This window comes from Callithrix jacchus, chromosome 11 (assembly GCF_049354715.1).
Source record: "Callithrix jacchus isolate 240 chromosome 11, calJac240_pri, whole genome shotgun sequence".
In the NCBI taxonomy this organism is placed as follows: Eukaryota; Metazoa; Chordata; class Mammalia; order Primates; family Cebidae; genus Callithrix; species Callithrix jacchus.
This window is the reverse complement of record NC_133512.1, coordinates 10,289,746-10,307,168: the sequence shown is the minus strand read 5'-3', so window position 1 is coordinate 10,307,168 and position 17,423 is coordinate 10,289,746. Positions and strand designations below refer to the sequence as shown.

Genomic DNA, 17,423 nt, shown 5'->3' with positions numbered 1-17,423 from the left:
AATCTCTCTTCTCTCATGGTATCAGAAGACTTGCTTTCTCTCCAAAGAAGGAACTGCAGGAGGAGAATTTGTGGCTCCTTGTCAAGTGGCCAGACTCATTTTCAGTCCTCCATGTTGCGGTTCTCTATGTCTTGGGCAAAATTCCCTAAGGCTGTGATAACAAGACCCCTAAGGAAAGTATCCCTTTATGTAGAAGTTGATACTGTTTTTCTGTTGCATCATACAGACAAATAGTTCCCCAGTACACTACATGTACTCCTGTTCCATATGTAATTTATTTTTGAAAAGTTAACACCCTTCAAAGGGATCAAGTTCTGAAATATTGAGAAGTGTGCTTAGAACATAAAGCTTTAGTGGCATGTAGTAGTCCTACAACTTTACTTCCTGTTACATCTAAAGAGCCTGCCACTTCAAAAGGGCTCACTTTTCTCACCTCTGTGGGACCAATGGCCCTAGCAAACCTTGAAGATTTTATTCTGGAGAAGAGTTGTCGAGATCGTTAATGATAGTATCTTGGTTGGAGATCTCTATATAACTTAAAATAAGGATGATTAAAAGAATGAAGGGGAAGTAGGAGAGAGATGTCAAGGTTCTAGGATAATTCATGAAACAGTCTAATTAGGAGTAAACAGTAATAATAATTATGATGAGGATGATGATGAAACTAATACTGAAAAAGTCTTTATATGCCAGGCGCGGTGGCTCACGCCTATAATCCCAGTACTTTGGGAGGCTGAGGTGGGAGGATCACGAGGTCAGGAGTTCAAGACCAGTCCTACCAATATGGTGAAACTCCATCTCTACTAAAAATATAAAGATTAGTTGGGTGTGTGGGTGCATATCTGTAGTCCCAGCTACTTGAGAGGCTGAGGCAGGAGAATTGCTTGAGTCCAGGAGGCAGAGGTTGCAGTCAGCCTAGATCATGCCAGTGCACTCCAGCCTGGGAGACAGAGCGAGACTCTACCTCAAAAAAAAAAAAAAAAAATAGTCTTTATACTAGCTGGTAGAAGACAAGACTACTGTTGATAAGAGATTGATTCTGATTCTTGAGGTAGCCTTACCCTCTCCTTGGCTCAGGATTCTAGGTGCTTCCTGTCTTTGGTATAAATATCCTCCGTAACACCTGCCACCAGACGCAACATTAAGCAAGGTTTAAATTGGTGGAACCTAGCTTCATGTTTTCAATTAATTATACCCACCTAGTAGCTGAAATCCACTGCAGGGAAAGTTCTCCCTTGAATAACAGCTTCCACCTTCGTGCTGCTGAGGTTTTTAAAGTAGCTGTTTACCTTGGATTGTCAGAATTTCCTGTAAATGACACAAGCATGAGTTGGTTTGTTTATAAATAAACAGATCTAATTAAATCTCTTGTATGTACATTAGGGTCATTTTTCCTTATACTTGGTGCATGTTACGGCTCAGACTCAAAAGCTTCTGCATAAAGGAAATCATGATGGGCACGTCTCTGCATTGTTGGAAAATGTAGCACCTAGACAAACAAATGTCACTTATCCCAGGCACGGTTAGTTCCTCTTAGAGGGACTTAGTTGTTGGAGGAGCTGTTCTTTCTACACTATTGTCTGTCAACATTTTTCTATTTTGCCTTGTATATTCCTTTGGAAAGGATATTATTTTCCCTATTTTGAGTACTGTTTTTAAGATGGAATTGGTAATTCATCAAATTGCAGAAAATAGGATCAGTAGAATTAGTGCAAGATAGAAATGTCACAGAAATCGAACTTATTTAAAAAATTTTGTTTTCTCTATTTAAAAAATCTATTTTATTGTGTTTTAGGTTTTGGGGTACATGTGAAGAACATGTAAGATTGTTGCATAGGTACATACATGGCAATGCGGTTTGCTGCCTTCCTCCCCATCACCTATATCTGGCATTTCCCCCCATGTTATCCCTTCCCAACTCCCCACCCCCTGCTATTCCTCCCCTAGTTCCCCCCACAGACTCCAGCGTGTGCTGCTCCCCTCCCCGTGTCCATGTGTTCTCATTGTTCAACACCCGCCTATGAGTGAGAACATGCGGTGCTTGATTTTCTGTACTTGTGTCAGTTTGCTGAGAATAATGGTCTCCAGGTTCATCCCTGTCCCTACAAAGGACACGAACTCATCGTTTTTTTATCTAAAGACAAAAATTTTCTTTCCTCATGGCAATGAAGTTGCTGAATAAAACTACAGAATTGTTATGCTCTTGGATTTACTTTGGGGAAAATAATTCTCATCATTTTAACTAACGTCAAATCAAATCACTCTATCTATTTGTTTGGAGAAAAGATGAGATGGGTGCTCCGAAATAATGCCAAAGTGACATCATAGCTGCCCTCACCCTGGCCCCAGACAGCTCACTCCTTATCAGGTCCTCCAGGGAAATCGGTACTCAAGAAGGCAATGGAAGCCAGGTGACTTTGGCCTTAACTAACCCAGAGCTCTAGTAATGGCAGTCGCAGCAGGAGTGAAGGTGTTGTTTCTAGGGACCAACATTTACTGAGAACTGACTATGTGACAGGTGCCAGGCTAAATGCTTTCTGTATCTTTCGTTGTTAAAAAGTAAATGGTACAGTGCTGCTGCTTTTGTCTGGGCTTAAGTAGCTGGAGAGCCAAGCAGGCTTTTAAAGATCTAGTTCCCCCAATAGTCAGACCTTAGCCTGAGATCTTGCAACTGGTATATAGAACAGCTGACTTCCAGCTACAGAGAGCAGGAGAGTGAGATGGAAGGAGAGACTCCTTTGATCATCCGGGCCTGGCTGGATTGGCCACGGCCTGCTCCACTGGAGGAAAAGGGACCACCTAAGGGAAAAGGCTTAGCTGCTCAAAGGTAACTACTTCTTATCTAAGGGGAAGAGGAGAGGAAAGGACAATATCTATGTGCATTCTTAATGCAGACCAGTTAGGAAAATGTCTAGAAAACAGAGCCCCATCAGATGTCACACAACCCAACTGGTAAGAGCAGCTCTCCATCCCCCATTCAACATGGCACTAGGGGGTAGGAAAAGAATTGCAACTGGACATCTGAATGTCTCTTGACAGCTACAGCTGTTTCCTCATCGAGGTGGTATGTCTGTGGACACTGTAAAGATGGACATAGCATATTAGTTCTTCTAACAGTGAGTTCTCACATTTATTTTATTATATTAATAATTTATAATCTGTTTTATTTCATAATTATAAGTAGAATATTATATTCATTTATACTTACTAATTCCATTTTATATTTATATAGCACATACATTATATATTAAAACATTTTATATAGTAGTTACTGATTTTATCCTTCTTACCAAGTCTAGTAATCAGGGGAAGAAGGTAAGAAAACATTGTCTTCATTTATTAGACATTGAAGAAACAAGGATACCTTTATATGAACTATTTGGATTCCATTTGGAGGACAAAAAAGGTCTGCTAAAATAATAATTTTAAATATAATGTGTATTCATGGAATTAAAATATTTAAAATGTATGTTATTTAAAAACAAGTTGTTATCTGCCATTTGGTTTAGATACACACTTTTCATTACTTTTTTCTCTCTTCTGTTCTTGATTCTAAAGTTTGAGACACACATTGAGCTCTTTTTAAGCAAGGGTTAGTGGGACAGAACACAGTCCCATGCTATGAGATGTGGTCATTTAGCTCTAAGTGCATATTTCAACCAGCAGTGTGTTCATTAAGATCTGTCTTTAATGACAGTGCATTGCACGTTATAATGGTTTTTAATTCTTTGACCTTGAAATTGTATTTGTTATAGAGTTATATTTACAGTACAGAGTAGAGACAAATTTAGCACACTGTTCTTTTCAGTCTTTCCTGGAAGGAATGAAATCAATTTCAGCTATAAACCATTGCATTGCTCTCATATAGTGATACTTGTATAACATTGTTGTGGTTGTTGGAAGGACATGACTAATGCCCTTGTGTTTGTTTGGCCTCTCTCTTCACAAGAAGCTCCTTCGATTGGCTTAGCAGTAGCCTCAGCCCCCTCCCAAATTAATACACAGATGCCCGCCTTCCGTAGCTCACTTTGAATTTAGACTATTGTGTCAACTAGACTACTTTTGCTTTATAGCAGTAAATATGCTATTATTTATGGTACCTTTTAAAGCATCAATATTTTATAAGTTTTGAAAAATAAAAATGTGTAACAATTTGATTTTTTGAATTTAATTGAAACGGTTGAAACCACTATGGGAAATCTCAATATATTTGACATGTGTCCTTTTAAAAAAGTATTGATGAATAATACAGAGAAAGGTACACAACATGTACACCTGTAGCTCAGTAAATTATGATGAATGATCATGGAATGGAAACTTCTAACCCCTTAACAGGTCTAGAAATAGAACATCCCCACACTTCAGAAGCCTTTCTTCCACACTCTCCACCCACCTGAATGTAGACATTATCCTGACTGTCCTAACACTGAACTTGACTTTTGTCTGTTAATGAACTTTATGTAAATGTTAATGAACACTATATTCTTTAGTGCCGGGTTTCCACTTTTTTCAGTTTATTTTTATTTTTTCTGATGAACCTCCCATTTTCTTTATTATGTATTTTTTCTTTTGATAGCTTTTGGGGGTACAAGTGGTTTTTGTTACATGGATGAAGTGTATTGTGGTAGAGTGTGAGAGTTTAGTGCACCTGTGATACCAGTAGTGTACACTGTACCCATCATGTAGTTTTTATTTTTTATTCCCTCCCACTGCCTCCCCTGCCCGCTGCTGCCTTTGAATCTCTAAAGTCCTTTTTGCCACTCTGGGTGTATGTTCTTGCATGCCCATAGCTCAGCTCTCACTTCTAAGTGAGAACATATGGTATGCAATTTCCATTCCTGAGTTACTTTGCCTGCAGTAGTGGCCCCTAGCTCTCTCCAGGTTGTTTCAGAAGAAATTATTTCATTCTTTTTTATGTGTGCCAGGATTCTTCTATCCATTATTATGTTTGTGAGATTTTTTATGTTTTAGTTGGCTCATTTTCATAGCTGTTTAGTATTTCATTATATGAGTTATTTGTCCATTCTGCTGTTCATAGGTATTGGTTATTTCCAGTTTTTAAGTGAGCATTGCTGCTATGATTCTTTGAGTACATGGCACATATGCATACATGATTGTCCCATACATGTATGGGATTGCTGGATTGTCCCATACATGTATGGGATGCATAAATTCTTACCATACAATCCAGCAATCCCATACATAAAAGGGATTGCTGGATTGTATGGTAAGAATTTACGCGTGTACCTGATGCCTGACTGTTTTCCAAAGAGGCAGTGCCAGCTTGTGCTCACGTCAAGAGTTCCCACTGGCCCAAATCCTCATCAATATTTGCCACTGTCAGACTTCTTAATTCAGACACTCTAGTGGATGTTTAATAACTCATTTTGGTTTTAATTTGCACTGCACTTTAAATGATGTTTATGGACAGTTAGTTAAAAGATAATAGAAAAAACTTATCATATTAAGAAAGCATAATTCAAAACGTGATTTTTGTTTTGAATAGGTAAGAATTGCATAAGACCTGAGAAAATGCTGGAAGTAATTATGTTAAAATGTTGACATTGGTTAGATTTGAATAGCTTGGATATAGTAAATGGCTATTTAAAAAAATAATCGCTTGACTTGTTCATTCATGGAATATGAAGTTTCTTTAATACTCAGACATGAATAGAAAATAAAAAATAAGAAAAATTATTTACAAAAATCTCTTGAAGTAATGTTTCATCATTAAAACAGATATTTCTTTTCCCCTCTCTGTCTTCAGAAAATTCAGCCTTAGGCCTTAAATTCTTCATATAAGAAAATACTCCTCACCTTAGTATTAATGTGTAATTCTAGCCCTCTCCTTTAGGGGCCGCTTCCATTCAAATCATATTTCCTTCTTGTACTGGTTCATAGTCCATATTTTTCATGACCCAGATGCTTTTGGGAGCGTCCTGTGAATGCTTTTTGGCTGTGTCGCTCATTAGGTCACATCCATGCATACACACTTTTTTTGAGTGTAGCCTTTCCCCTCATTTGTCTGTAGGCTGTTTATTTATTTTTTTTGAGACGGAGTTTCGCTCTTGTTACCCAGGCTGGAGTGCAATGGCGCGATCTCGGCTCACTGCAACCTCCGCCTCCTGGGTTCAGGCAATTCTCCTGCCTCAGCCTCCTGAGTAGCTGGGATTACAGGCACGCGCCACCATGCCCAGCGAATTTTTTGTATTTTTAGTAGAGACGGGGTTTCACCATGTTGACTGGGATGGTCTCAATCTCTTGACCTCGTGATCTCTTGACCCGCCTTGGCCTCCCAAAGTGCTGGGATTACAGGCTTGAGCCACCGCACCCGGCCAAATGTAGGCTGTTTGAGAGAAGGGGCTATGCAACCATGTATCATGCTCCTTGAAATCTCTCCCAAGTGCAGAAATCATAGTGGATTAATTAGGAAATGGATTTGCAATAAAATGTTGGATTAGTCCATTTTTTTGCTGCTGATAAAGACATGTCTGAGACAGGGCAATTTATAAAAGAAAGACATTTAGTAGACTTACAGTTCCACATGGCTGGGAGGCTTCACAATCATGGTGGAAGGTGAAAGGCACATTTCACATGGCGGCAGACAAGAGAAGAGAGCCCTTGTAGGGAAACTCCCCTCTATAAAACCATCAGATCTCCTGAGACTCATTCACCATCAGGAGAACAGACCCACTCCCATGATTCAACCATCTCCCACAGTGTTCCCTCTGCAACACATGGGAATTCAAGATAAGATTTGGATAAAGACACAGCCAAACCATATCAAATGTATATCCAATGAAGACATCATTGAAATGTTCATCTGCATGGTTATATATGTAGTTTTTAAAAATTAAAATCTAAAATGGTAGATTTGTAAAAAGCATACACCAATTTAAAATTCATGGACAGGTATTTCATAGCTATGAGATGATAAAAATAGGATTGGAAACGCAATCATTTTATCAAGGAGGGGCCTGGGGGCTAATGGAGTGGATATGTACAGAGGTGGGGGTAGGGTTAAGGCGACGAACGAGTAATAGTAAAGCACCTAGTACAGTTGAATTTGGAGTGAATAAGTGATTCAGTGAGGGCTGGAGCAGTAGAGGAGAGGCTCATCTACAGGAGCAGTGACCTTGGGGGAGCAATGCCACACTGCAGAGCCACAGCTAGCGAGAGGGAAAAGAAGACTTGTTTTCCCCTACTGCCAACTCCTGCTGTGCTTCCCTTAAGTGGAAATTGGAGGGAAGGCAAGCCAGCTGATTCAGACCTTAAAGACCACCTCCACCCTCCACAGGCCATGGCCCTGGCGAGGTGAAAGAGCAAATGGAAAATAACCACCATAACCATTGGCACCTTTCAGGATCACGTGGTGTTTCTAGGGCAGAGGTTATCTGGAAGCTTACTTTGCATAGAGGAAAAAACAAAATATAGGATTGTGTAAATTTATGACAGTGTCTACTGTTTCACTCATGAACATTTTAGATATTTGTTTTCTTTAGTGTATGGAAAGGAAAAAATATATAGATATTTATTATAGTATAAATAAATATGTGTTTTTGAGGCAAGGTTTCACTCTGTTGCCCAGGCTGGAGTGCAGTGGTGCAATCATGGCCCATTGCAGCCTCAACCTCCCAGGCTCAAGCAATCCTTCTGCCTCAGCCTCCCAAGTAGCTGGGACTATAGGTGTGTGCCACCATGCCAGTCTAATTTTTTTATTTTTTATTTTTCTAGAGATGGGGTCTCCTTCTGTTGCTCAGATTGATCTTGAACTCCTGGGCTTGAATGATCCTCCAGCTTCAGCCTCCCAAAGTGCTGGGATTACAGGCAGGAGCCAGTGCACTGGGGCAAAAGCAAACTTTTTTATTACAAATTTTGATTTATTAATATTGTCTATTGAATAATTAATTGGTTAAAATGCATTAAAAGGGATAACTATCTTCTGTTCTCTATTAGACCACTGCTCAAATATGAAGAAGGATGTCTACTTGTTATATATAAAAAAAAATCAAACAAAAAATAAGCTTATGTAAAAAACCAACATATTTCAGTCTTCTAGTAGTTAGAGCAGTCATTCAGAGATGGAGGAGATATGTATACCGTGTCCCAAGCAATGTGCAAGCAAACTGTAATAATCTGGCATATAAACCTTGTTTAATGCTCTCATAATGGCTAATGCAAATGATTAAACACTGTGATTTTAATCTTGCCATTTTAGCAGCCAAGTAAGATAGATGAAAAGGCAGTAATGCATTAGATTATATAATAATATTTCATTCTAACTAAGAAGTCCAGTTATTCTCTGCAACCTGTTTTTATTTTTAAGTTTATCATAGTATATTGTTTAAAATGCTCTGATAAGAATCCTCTACTCTTTTCATTGTAATCTATTTTCATGACCATATAAAAAATTATTCTGAAGTCAAGTTATCTACACAAACAGAAACACCTTTATATTGTTTTATTGTCTTTTGGTAGAAGATCAAAATAATTCCTACCTTCTATCAGAAATTGTATTTCACATACAGTTGTCCAATTTCCACTGGGCAATATGGAAACAAAATACCAGTGACTCATTAGCTCTTCACCATCTTGGAAGACAAATGGGTAGAAACCGCGTAAGGGGCCTTCCTTATTCCTGAGTGGACACAGAGGCCTGGCATACAGGAGCCAAGATGCAGGGATGATGGAGCAAGGCATGTCTTCCCAGCCATGCCCTGCAGCCCCGACAACCCTCTATAGTTTGGGAATCTCTGGTACCCAGACAGCAGTTTGTCAGATTTAGTTGTGAGGCCCAAAGGTATATTTCTATACTCTTTTGCTGCAACTTAAGTAGCGTGGAATGTCTGCTCTTGGACCAGTTTTGAATGGCGTTGTTTTTCTCGGAATGTTTGCTTGTTGTTTTGGTTCTTCTCTCCATGGTTTGTGTTTACCTCCAATGACTGAGCCACAAACAGTCCCAGGACAGAGAGGAGGTGGACAGCCACAATGAGTGAAAGCAGCGATCTCCAGTTCATTTCTGTGTGTATCTACTAAAAATGTACATCAAGGACACACCTATAATTTTTTCCTGGCACTACTTATAATCCTCAAATGAAGGTTTTTCACCAGCTTGACAAATATTTACCAGGCCAGGTTTATGGTTGTTTGTAGGAAAATATATGTCATTTATATGGGAAATTTTGTGGCTGCCTTCTCCATACCTCCCCTGTCCTTTTCCTTCAGTGGAATTCAGTTCTCCTCTGAATAATAATACTGAGTGTCCCCACACAGCAGTGAACACACGTCTGCCTGTTAAATTTAAGGAGCTTAACCTTCTCCCAGATTTGCTTTCCAGTTAAAAGCACAATAACTGGGCCGGGTGCAATGTCTCATGCCTGTAATGCCAGCCCTCTGGGAGACTGAGGTGGGACGGATCATTTGAGGTCAGGAGTTCGAAACCAGCCTGATCAACATGTTGAAATCCCATCTCTACTAAAAAGACAAAAAATTAGCCAGGCATGGTAGCACATGTCTGTAAGTCCAGCTACTCAGGAGGCTGAGGCAGGAGAATTACTTGAATCTAGGAGACGGAGGTTACAGTGAGCCAAGATCATGCCATTGCACCCCAGCCTGGGCAACAAGAGCAAAACTCCATCTCAAAAACAAAACAAAACCCCACAATAACTGACAAACGATTTAGCTGCCAATAATTTGAAGGTGGCTCTGTTAGGTAGGGTTAAAAGCACCTTTATTTAAAGACAGTTTACATGTGTCAGGAGGCTGTTTGGCTATTGCAGTTCAAGTTTGTGTGCTCAGCTTTGTTTGCTTAGAAACTCATTTTTGTGACACTTCAGCACTAGAGAAATATGCTAACCCAGCTCACAAGAGCCTGATCTGGAAACAGAATTAATAAATGACCAAACTTCAGTGAGAAACTGAATACCAGCCACTGCTCTGCTAGGGAACAAATTGCCGTTTGGACTTTTTTTTTTCCTGAGTTTAGAGTCAGAAGAAAAGAAGTGTTGTTGGCTGGTTCCTGCCCTTATACACAGGATTCCAGCCCTCAGTAGCCCCTGGAGGAGCTGTGAACTGTGTTCCTGCCCTTATACACAGGATTCCAGCCCTCAGTAGCCCCTGGAGGAGCTGTGAACTGTGTTCCTGCCCTTATACACAGGATTCCAGCCCTCAGTAGCCCCTGGAGGGAGCTGTGAACTGTGTTCCTGCCCTTATACACAGATTCCAGCCCTCGGTAGCCCCTGGAGGGAGCTGTGATTGTTTCAATTTTGTGTATAAGGAAACTGATGCTTGAGATGCTTGAATGAGAGAATAAGTGAAGAAACCTGAATTCAAATCCTGTTCCTTCAAAGTCCTTGCATTTGATTACTGAGTTCATTTTCTTAACCACCTCGTGTGACTTTATGATTTTACTAAGGGAGGTCCTGGAAAATTCAAGGAGGTGCCTCCAAGGTGCTGTCAGGGAGGGGAGCAGAGCCAACTGGTGTGATCAGATTTTCTATGGAAAGGGGATTCCTCTACACAAAAAGCCTGCACACAGACAGATGTTTATAGCAGCTTTCTTCATGATTGCCAAAACTTGGAAGCAACCAAGCTTTCCTTCAGTAAGTGAATGAATAAATAAGCTATTCCATGCAATGGAGTATTATTCAGTGCTAAAAGGAAATGAGCTTTGAAAAGATACGGAGGAAACTTAAATGCATAGTACAGTCAAAAGGGGCCAATCTGTAAAGTCCACATTCTGTGTGACATTCTGGAAAAGGCAAAATGATGGTAAGAGTAAAAAGATCAGTGGTTTCCTGGGGTTGGGGGCTGGGAAAAGGAAGAAGGGAAGAATTGGTGAAAGAGGATTTTTAGGACAGTGAGATTCCTCAATATGAGACTGTATACATTTGCCCAAACCCAAAGAAAGGATAAGACCAAGACTGAACCCTAAACTGTGGACTTTGGATGATGATGATGTGTCAATGTAGGCTCATTACTTGTAACAAATGTAGCAGTCTGGTGGGAGATGTTGATAATGGCAGGAGGCTATTTGTATGTGCAGGCAGGGTATATGGGAAATCTCTGTACTATAGCTCAATTTTGCTATTAATTTAAATTACTATAAACAAAATCTGTTAACAAAAAGAATGTCTTAATATTTCAATGTTTGAAATCACATAGTATGTTGCATTTGCTACCTCTACTATGCATGTATATATGTCTATATGTGTGCATATACCTATATACATTTACACATATGTATATAAGTATGTTTCTGTATATGTGTATTACTGGTGGAGTATGTTAGCGCAGTATGTGATTCGTATGCCACATGTGATTTTACATATATGGATGTATGTGTATATTTATATACATGTGTGCATGTTTTGAGACTTCAGTATATACTAGGCTCAGTACATGAGACTTCACTCATTTCAATTTCCCAAGACTCCCACAAGGTTGCTGTCTTCCCCACTGGACCTTTAAGGACAAGGAGAAGATGGGTGTGAAGGCTGAGGTCCACCCACACTGGGTCCCACAGCTTGCATACATCTGTATCTAGAATTTCTGGTGACCCCCTTGTGACTGCCTGATACACCTGTATCTAGAATTCCTGATGACCCCTTGTTGCCTAAGTTTTATTAAACACTTTTCCTATACTGGGAGCAGATGGCCTTTGATTACTAGGCAGTTTGTTTCTTTAGAGCAGTCAATTAACTTCCAGCTTTCTTATTTGCATTCCTGCCTAAAGACATGTGTAGCCACCCTGTTTGGAAGTAGGTGATCTCCTGTCTCCTCAGCTGCATGTCTCTGGAAGGGACACATTTGAACGAGGCCTTCATGATAGCTGGCTGAAGTTCCCGGACTTTATCATCAAGTCCTGGAGGAACCCTCCTTTCCACTGTTGCTTCTTAGCAGTGTGTAAAAAGAACCATAGAGCCCTGTGCTTCTGCCAGGGAAGATATGACCAGGTCATGGAGACTCACTTGTGGGAAGCTTGTTTTGTAGATACCTTCAGTGTCCTGGTAGGATGGGCTTGAATCCAAGTGAAGCAGTGGCAGGGGCAATAGACTTGATAGTAAGGAGAAAACAGCTTTCTTGTAAGGAGAAAACAGCTTCATAGGCTTTCTTTGGGGTTAATGAAAGCCTCCATAAGTTTTATGTTTTTCTAGATGCTGATTAGTTTTCCTGTGCGTAATTCTCCAAAATAAAATTAGGACCTCTAGAGTTATTCTTACTACTCATCTCAACTCTGGAATTTTAGAGAAATAATAGGTTCCAATCTTTGGGTAAAGCAAGAAAAGCCGGTAAGAAATGTCATTGCCCACCCTGTTGTTTAGTTCATGTCGCTCAGACCAAGCTGCTCCTGGATCACAAAAGCTGGCCCAGGAGGCGTCATCTCTTGGCTTTCTGAAATGGCTTTTCTGCATTCTGGGGCATCAGTCCCTCAGGGAAATCTATTAAATAAATTTGTGTCTAGAATCAGATTGGAAGGATTGCTTGTCCTTTCTTGTGAAGAATGAATGAATGGATTAGAGCATCCCCTGTTCTTTCTAAGGTAGCAAACACATCTAAATATGGTATAAGATTTAACCAATGACAGACACATCTAACTGGAACGTAGGGGCTGAGTTACCAAAGGACAGAAAGCTAACTTGTTTTGTAGTAAAGAGCTAAAACAGGAAACACTAATAAGTCATGCGTATTTCTATTTAAACAAGCCATTTTAGTAATTTCTGATTGGGTATGAAAGCCTCAAGTTGTTTTGAAAAGAAATAGCTATTTGCTGGTGGTAATTTCTTACTCTTCCCACATGTAAATTTAGAAAACTTTGGATTTTTATTTTGCTTCCCAAAAGTAGCATCTGAGTAACAAATTTAAAAGCCTCATTTTTTTTTAGTTCAAAGATGAAAAAAGAGTCAGAAGGAGAAAGTGAGAAAACCCACCCCCACCACCGTATTTCAACTTCTTTTATTTTCCACTGAGAGAAAATTCATTATCTGATCTTTGATTTCATTTATTTCAGTGCCTGTGCTGTGCACTTAGTGGAGCTGGCTTCTACCGAGATTATATTCTGACAGGGTGATGGGGGCCGAGGCTGTGTGTGAGCGTTTGCTTTACAAGGAGAAAATGTGTTTCCCTTCCCTTTCATTTCACTCCTAAAGCCAGTGGTGGAAGAGGAATTTGCTGTTCTCAGTTGATCTGCCTCTATCAGCGCTTCTCCTTTGTATGGCCGCACCCCCTGTGGATGAGGAAAAGGGGGAGCACAAGTGTTTAGCCTGTCAGAGCCAGTCCCCTGATTGTCCACAGCAAATGTCCTCTGTTAGAGAGGCAACTAGGTGGTACAGGAGGTTATGCAGACTAGCCATTCTAGAAGTGGCTGTCCCAGGGTGTGGCTGTGGCTGTGGGGAGGCAGGTGTGAGGGGATTCTGAGGAACCTGTCTCCAAAGCAGATCAGGGTATGGTGGTAACAAGGTGTGTTTTAGAATTTATTTTTATTAACCAAAAACGTACATTCTACCGTAGCTCATTATAACCAAGGCAGGGGCTTGATCAAAAACGCTCTCTTCTCTAACTTTCTAACCCAGGAGCACTTAAGGTACTACTGCTCACTGAACGTGGCTCATCAGCAGGTCGCGCGGAAAAGGGCTTGAGCCGAAAGCTGATTCCAGGTGCTGCTGCACAGAGAGGAGGAGTTGCCTTCCAAACACTCACACCCGTATCCATAAAACTCATTTTACTTATCACTGTGAGACCCTTGGAAGTTAAACGTTCATGTTCCTGGAACTAGAGTAGACCGATTTCCCGATTCTAAACAGGCTTTCGCAATGAGTCTTTTTCCTTATGGGCAGCTCTGCCATGTGCCTAGTGAGGCTTCTAGACCAGACACATTTGAGATTGTATTATTTCGTTCTGTTGTGTTGTATTGTGTTGTTTGTGTTGTGTTCTGTCCTGTCCTGTTCTTTTCCTTTCTTATTTTTAGCAACACCGTGATAGTCAGAGTTAAGTTTTAAATGCTGACATCAATACTTGGGTCAAGTGGAAAATAACAATTGCAGCAACCCCTTTAAGCGCAGCTGCCTGTTACCTAGAATTTCTTCTCACAGAGGAAGCCATAGGCTGACCTTTATTTCACTGTTTTGGAGTGCAGTGAAGTTTCTCTGAGGTCAATTCATTTGCCCAAATAATTGCACAGCGGTGTTCTGCCTGCATTGTATCATGCTGATTTTAAGATAATCGTACTCAAATGTATTTTCCTGCTATTTTTTCCACAAGACTCCCTTGAATTCACTTAAAATCTTACTTTCTTTCGTGGAAAGCCTCTGCCTGTGGAGATACTTGTCTTATGCATACCCCTGTGTCTGGTTTTCTTTATACCCAGGCCTTCTGCCTTATCTAGTAGCCCGACCTATCCGGACCTGCCCTTCATTAGGATCTCCCCGCACCGGAACCCCGCTGCCGCTTCCGAGTCTCCCTTCAGCCCTCCGCATCCCTACATTAATCCCTACATGGACTATATCCGCTCCTTGCACAGCAGCCCTTCGCTCTCCATGATCTCAGCAACTCGTGGGCTGAGCCCTACAGACGGTAAGTCCAGGATGGATTCTGCTTCCTGAGGTCACGCAGTCTCCTACCCGCTCCTCACCCGGGGCGTGTATAAAGTAGACCTGATGTTTAGTGAGTGTTTCCCATTGGCCAGGCCTTTGTGCCTTACATGCATGATTGCATTACGGTGTTGTAATACCTCATTGGCGGTGGTGTTAATTATCTCCATTTTCAGGTCAGAATAGCAGTGTGCACTGGGATTTACTTGCAACCCAGTCATCCCATGGCTAGTAAGGGGCAGAGGTGGAATTCAAAGCAAAATCTTTCTGACCCCAAATCCCTGCTGGTAACTAGGGTTCTGTTCTGCTGCTTCACATATGATTAGACTGGCCCTGTAGCCATTCATGCACACGTATGTGTAATGTGAGTGTTTTACTCACTTTCTGATGAACACTTTTCTGTTCTGTGGGTCTGAAAGGCACATTTATACAGATGTGTCTGTTAGAGCAGTGCAACCCTAATGTGCCTATGAACCACCTGGGGAGCCTGATAAAAGGTGATTCTTTTTTCCCCATCAGATGGGGCTTGAGATTCTGTGCTTCTCAAAAGCTGCCAGGTGATGTTAGTGCTGTGGCTACCTGGACCACATTCTGAGTGGCAAGGCCTAAGAAAACATGATGGTCTGGGGCTGTTGCATGTGCCTTCTATCCTTGGCCATGCCACATGAGAACAGAAGAATGTACTGGGAAAGGAAATGAGCTTAGACTTTTTCATACTTGATGTTCATTTTAGTCTCTCAAGGATCAAATTCCTGTTGGTTCTATTAGTCTCCCTATTACTTTTCACATGACTCTTAATTGGATCTGTGTATTCTCCTGGTGCCAACTTATAAACTGGTCCTCTGATTCAGGAAAAGTATTTTCTGTCTCATGCACACATAGAAATTCACTGGCCCAACAATCACTGGAATCTGAATCAAGGTCCAGAATTGCATCACCTATTAATTGCAGGTAGCAGGCTATGAATTCTTTGTAGGATATCAAAAGTCACCACTGCCTGTTCCGCTTCAGAGAAACACCAGGCATTTCATTTCACTGAGCAGTGCTTGATGCAACTTCCATGCCCGATTCACATTCTCCGTGTAGCCTTCTTCCTGAGGCTGGTGTGCATGGTGGGAAGCTTGCGTGAAGTGTCTCAGGAAACATCCACTCACTTGGGTTTTCAGAAATAGCTTTCCTTCAGCAATAGCCACTTTTTTTTTTGATTCAGTGTAGTGAATTTACTAGTTAGTGATATGAGTAGCTAAAGAATACGTTTTGCTCTTTGAGCAGGACTCACATTTTATTTTATTTTGAGACAGGGTCTCACTTTGTTCCCCAGGCTGGAATGCCATGGTGCAGTCTCAGCTCTCTGTAGCCTGGACCTCCTGGGTTCAAGTCATGTTCCTGTCTCAGCCCCCTAAGTAACTGGGACCACTGGTACACATCACCATGCCTGGCTAATTTTTAATATTTTTAGAAGAGACAGGGTTTTGCCATGTTGCCTATGTTGGTCTCAAACTCCTGAGCTCAAGCGATCTACCTGCCTCTATCTCCCAAAGTGCTAGGATTACAGGCATGAGCCACTTGCTCACATTTTAAAAGTAAAAACCAAATAGAAGTTAGATTTTCTGCTTCACATTTTATTTTGCAATTGAAGAACTGGAGAATCACCTCCATCAAATACTTGGGAGTTGGTAGAAATGACTAACAAGGAGAATATACTGAAGGGGAGAGAGAGGTTAGCTGACCATGAACTTGGAATTTTGCCTGGCTTGTGGAAATTTACTCATGCCCATGGAAAGTCATACCACTAAACTAATGAAATCACTCTTATCGTCTGCTTTCCATAGCATTTGATGATGAGTATAAATAAAACATTCTTTGACTGGTTGATTTGCCTTCCTTTTCTTGCCTCTCAAGAATCCACTTAATACAATCAAATAAAGTAACATGACTAATATTTCTCTTGTGGCGTAAGGTTTTTTTTTTCCTTAAATCTCTATCTTTACCATGTCTCGTGGATAAAAAGTGTATGAAACAAATATAAAATACCCTCAGACGTACTGCTAGATGCTGGTGTTTCTAGATAATAACTGTGAGACTTTTACTGATTGAATGCTAAGTGCTGAGCATGTTACGTACATCATTTAACTTTTGCTCCTGACGACTTCATGGAGCCAGTTTAAATCCAGATCTCTGTGAGTCTGGAGGCCACCCTCAGAACTGCTATAATGTCTTGCCGCTTTTGCACGAAAATTGGCAGGTAGAAACTGATTATTATCCTGTTAGAAAGCTGAGTCTTGGCAGTAAATTGCTCCAGATTGATAGGTATATTTTCTTTTTGATTTTGTAATGAAAAAAAGGAAAAGAGAGCTTTTAAATTATGGAACGCAAAATTGTAGCTTATCATTCAGTTGTGTTATTAAAGCTCTGCTGTCTTTTTTCGTACTGGTAAACCCTGACTTTTCATGTGAGTGAGAGTTAACTCAGACACTCTTGTCAGAAAGCTTACAGAACTATTTTAAGTATGTCTGGAAAGATATCATAGTCATCTAAGTTGTCTACTCTTGTAAGAAATGCAAACATATAGCGATTTGATATAAGAAATGATTTTATTTGGGGCGGCTAATGTCGTTATATACATTTTAATCATTCTGATTTATTGACAATTTCTTAGACCAACATCAAAAACTTTGTAATGCATTTCACTTTTTTCTATTCTTTTCCTTCAGTTTTATCTTCAGATAAAAGATGTCTCTAATAGATGTAAGAGCACAATTTGAGTTAAAGGAGCTTTACTCTAATAAGCCATGAAAGGAATTGCTGATGTGGGTTGTGTGATGGACTCTGAGA

At 40.5% G+C, this 17,423-nt stretch overlaps 1 protein-coding gene across 7 annotated transcripts in view; it reads left to right on the top strand.

The window, feature by feature from the left end:
* GLI3 (GLI family zinc finger 3) overlaps positions 1 to 17,423 on the top strand; it is a 284,194-nt gene that overhangs the window by 178,455 nt on the left and 88,316 nt on the right. For all 7 annotated transcript variants that reach the window (XM_054237018.2, XM_078342254.1, XM_078342256.1 and 4 more), the window contains one exon: positions 14,366 to 14,571. In XM_054237018.2, coding sequence (XP_054092993.2) covers positions 14,366 to 14,571 — 206 coding nt within the window. The remainder of the gene's footprint in view (positions 1 to 14,365; positions 14,572 to 17,423) is intronic.